We start from the raw sequence: 2,176 nt of genomic DNA, 5'->3' as shown, positions 1-2,176 counted from the left end.
GTCAGGATAGGAACTCAACAGGGCAGGAACCTGAAACAAGAGCTGATGCAGAACTCATAGAAGAGTCCTGGTTATTGGCTTCGTTGGCTTGACTTCTTACAGAATCCAGGAACACAAGCCCAATTGTGGCACCACCCACAGTGCTCTGGCCCCTCCTCTATCAACTGCTAATTAAGGAAATGTCCTAAGCTAGACTTTATGGGACATTTCTCAAATGAAGTTCCCTCCTTTCTAGCTTGTGCTGAGTTGACTTAAAACAAGTTAACACAAGATACTTTAGTGTTCTTTACTCATCCATCTTATTAATTTTGGTCTCTGCATTTACCACACTCATCCAATATACCTCAATAACTCTGTTATTCCTTTTTGCAATCTTTAAAACATACAAAGTTTAATCTTTCACTATGTATAACTCTACCAAATCACCTATACAATACCTGAAAAAGAGATATACTCAGAATAACAGCATTTGTTTTATAACAATAAATGCCATGCAAAATTATTCACCTTGATCATTTATTTAAAAAAAAAAGCTAACAAACTATACGGCGAATGATTAACTTTTTCATAGAAGTTTTTACTTCCTGGTTTCGAAGGGTATAAATCACAGGATTCATCAAGGGAAATATTACAGTGTGGAAGAAAGAAACCACCTTGTCAGCTGCTAAAGCTGTGAATGGGCGTGTATAGATGAAGATTGCAGGTCCAAACATAAGAAATATAATTATGACATGAGTGGTACATGTCGATATAGCTTTGTTCTTTCCTTCAGAAGCTGACCTGTGAACATGGCATAAAATAACTGCATAGGAAGTCAGCAGCCCCACAAAGCACAGGAGAGTAAGCAGGCCACTATTAAAGACCATTAGGAGCTCAACAGCAAAGGTGTCTGTGCAGGCAAGCTTGATGACCTGAGGAACATCACAGAAGAAATTATCCAGATGGTTTGGACCACAGAAAGGCAAGCGGAGGATGAGGACAACCTGAATTATGGAATGAACAAAGCCTCCAAGCCACGGAGCCAACAGCATCACATAGCAGGCTCTAGGGCTCATGACAGTGGAATAGTGTAAAGGCCTGCAGATGGCAATGTAGCGGTCGAAGGCCATCACAACCAGAAGTAACCCTTCACCTCCACCAAGAAAGTGCAAGAAAAATAGCTGAGTGATGCAGTCTTTATAGGAGATTACCTTCTTCTCAGAGAAGATGTCCACCAACATCCTGGGAGTCACGATGAAGGAATAGGAGGCATCCAGGAAAGCCAAATTTCCCAGGAGGTAATAAAGTGGGGCACCGAGCCCAGGGTCTGATAAGATGGTGAGGATGATGAAGACATTTCCAGGCAAGATGATGGTGTAGAAAATTAAGCTCAGAACAAAGACCAAGAGCTGAATTTCCTGTGACTGTGTGAGTCCTATGAGGATGAATTCTGTGACAACTGTCCTGTTTTCTGTCTCCATCACCAGTCCCTACAGAACATAACAAATACAGCTATTTTCTCTCTTCTGACACTAAGTCATAGTTATTCTCCTCCTAGAAACATGGTTAGAATCAAGTGTATTATCTTATCTCACTCCACACCTAAACCATCCCCTCTGTCCATTCATTTTTATATCACTTAATTGTCAGCATCTCTCTTGTGGAGCCACATCCCTGCCAGCTTTAGTGCAGAGCCTAAACTCACATGTAAAATAAAAATGTTATTACTCTGGGTTTATTTCTCATTGCCATGAAAGAGATTTTTTTTTGTTTCCCTGAGAGAACAAAAATCAATTTGCTAAAGGTATTGAAGTCTTTATAAACATATTTTACAAGGGACTGAATAAATATTGATAGTGGAAAGAGTAGTGAATCTATAAGTTATAACTGTTTCATATTTAGGTATTCATCAAAACTATTGAACTATATACCACTTGATATTTGTTTCTTAGGATGCTGTTAAAAGGCTAGAAAACACTCATTTCCTGAGAACATTTTGTTTTTCTTTTCAGAAGATGTAATCATTAACCAGGTATAATTCAGAACTTTTGCTCAGTTGAAGGATGACAAACTGACACTGTCTTCTGTAATTAAATAACTTGCCATGAGGCCTGTGTTTTGAATCAGAATGAACATGATAAATTACTGTGATTAAAACTTGAGCAAATTCATGGCACGCACATTTTTATCTGATTTT

The 2,176-nt window shown here is 38.6% G+C and overlaps 1 protein-coding gene across 1 annotated transcript; it reads right to left on the bottom strand.

Moving 5' to 3' along the window:
• Window positions 1-533: 533 nt before the first annotated feature.
• Window positions 534-1,460, bottom strand: LOC119800436 (olfactory receptor 4N4C-like). The gene has a single exon (XM_038310618.1). It carries the CDS (start codon window positions 1,458-1,460, stop codon window positions 534-536), a length of 927 nt encoding a protein of 308 aa, XP_038166546.1.
• Between the last annotated feature and the right edge of the window lie 716 nt (window positions 1,461-2,176).

Source organism: Arvicola amphibius, chromosome 13 (assembly GCF_903992535.2).
Source record: "Arvicola amphibius chromosome 13, mArvAmp1.2, whole genome shotgun sequence".
NCBI lineage: Eukaryota > Metazoa > Chordata > Mammalia > Rodentia > Cricetidae > Arvicola > Arvicola amphibius.
The sequence above is the reverse complement of the archived record's forward strand: the minus strand, read 5'-3'. Positions and strand labels throughout refer to the sequence as shown.

Excerpts from the sequence above, each read along its gene's own strand:
- LOC119800436 (XM_038310618.1), bottom strand. The coding sequence starts at position 1,460 with ATGGAGACAGAAAACAGGACAGTTGTCACAGAATTCATCCTCATAGGA.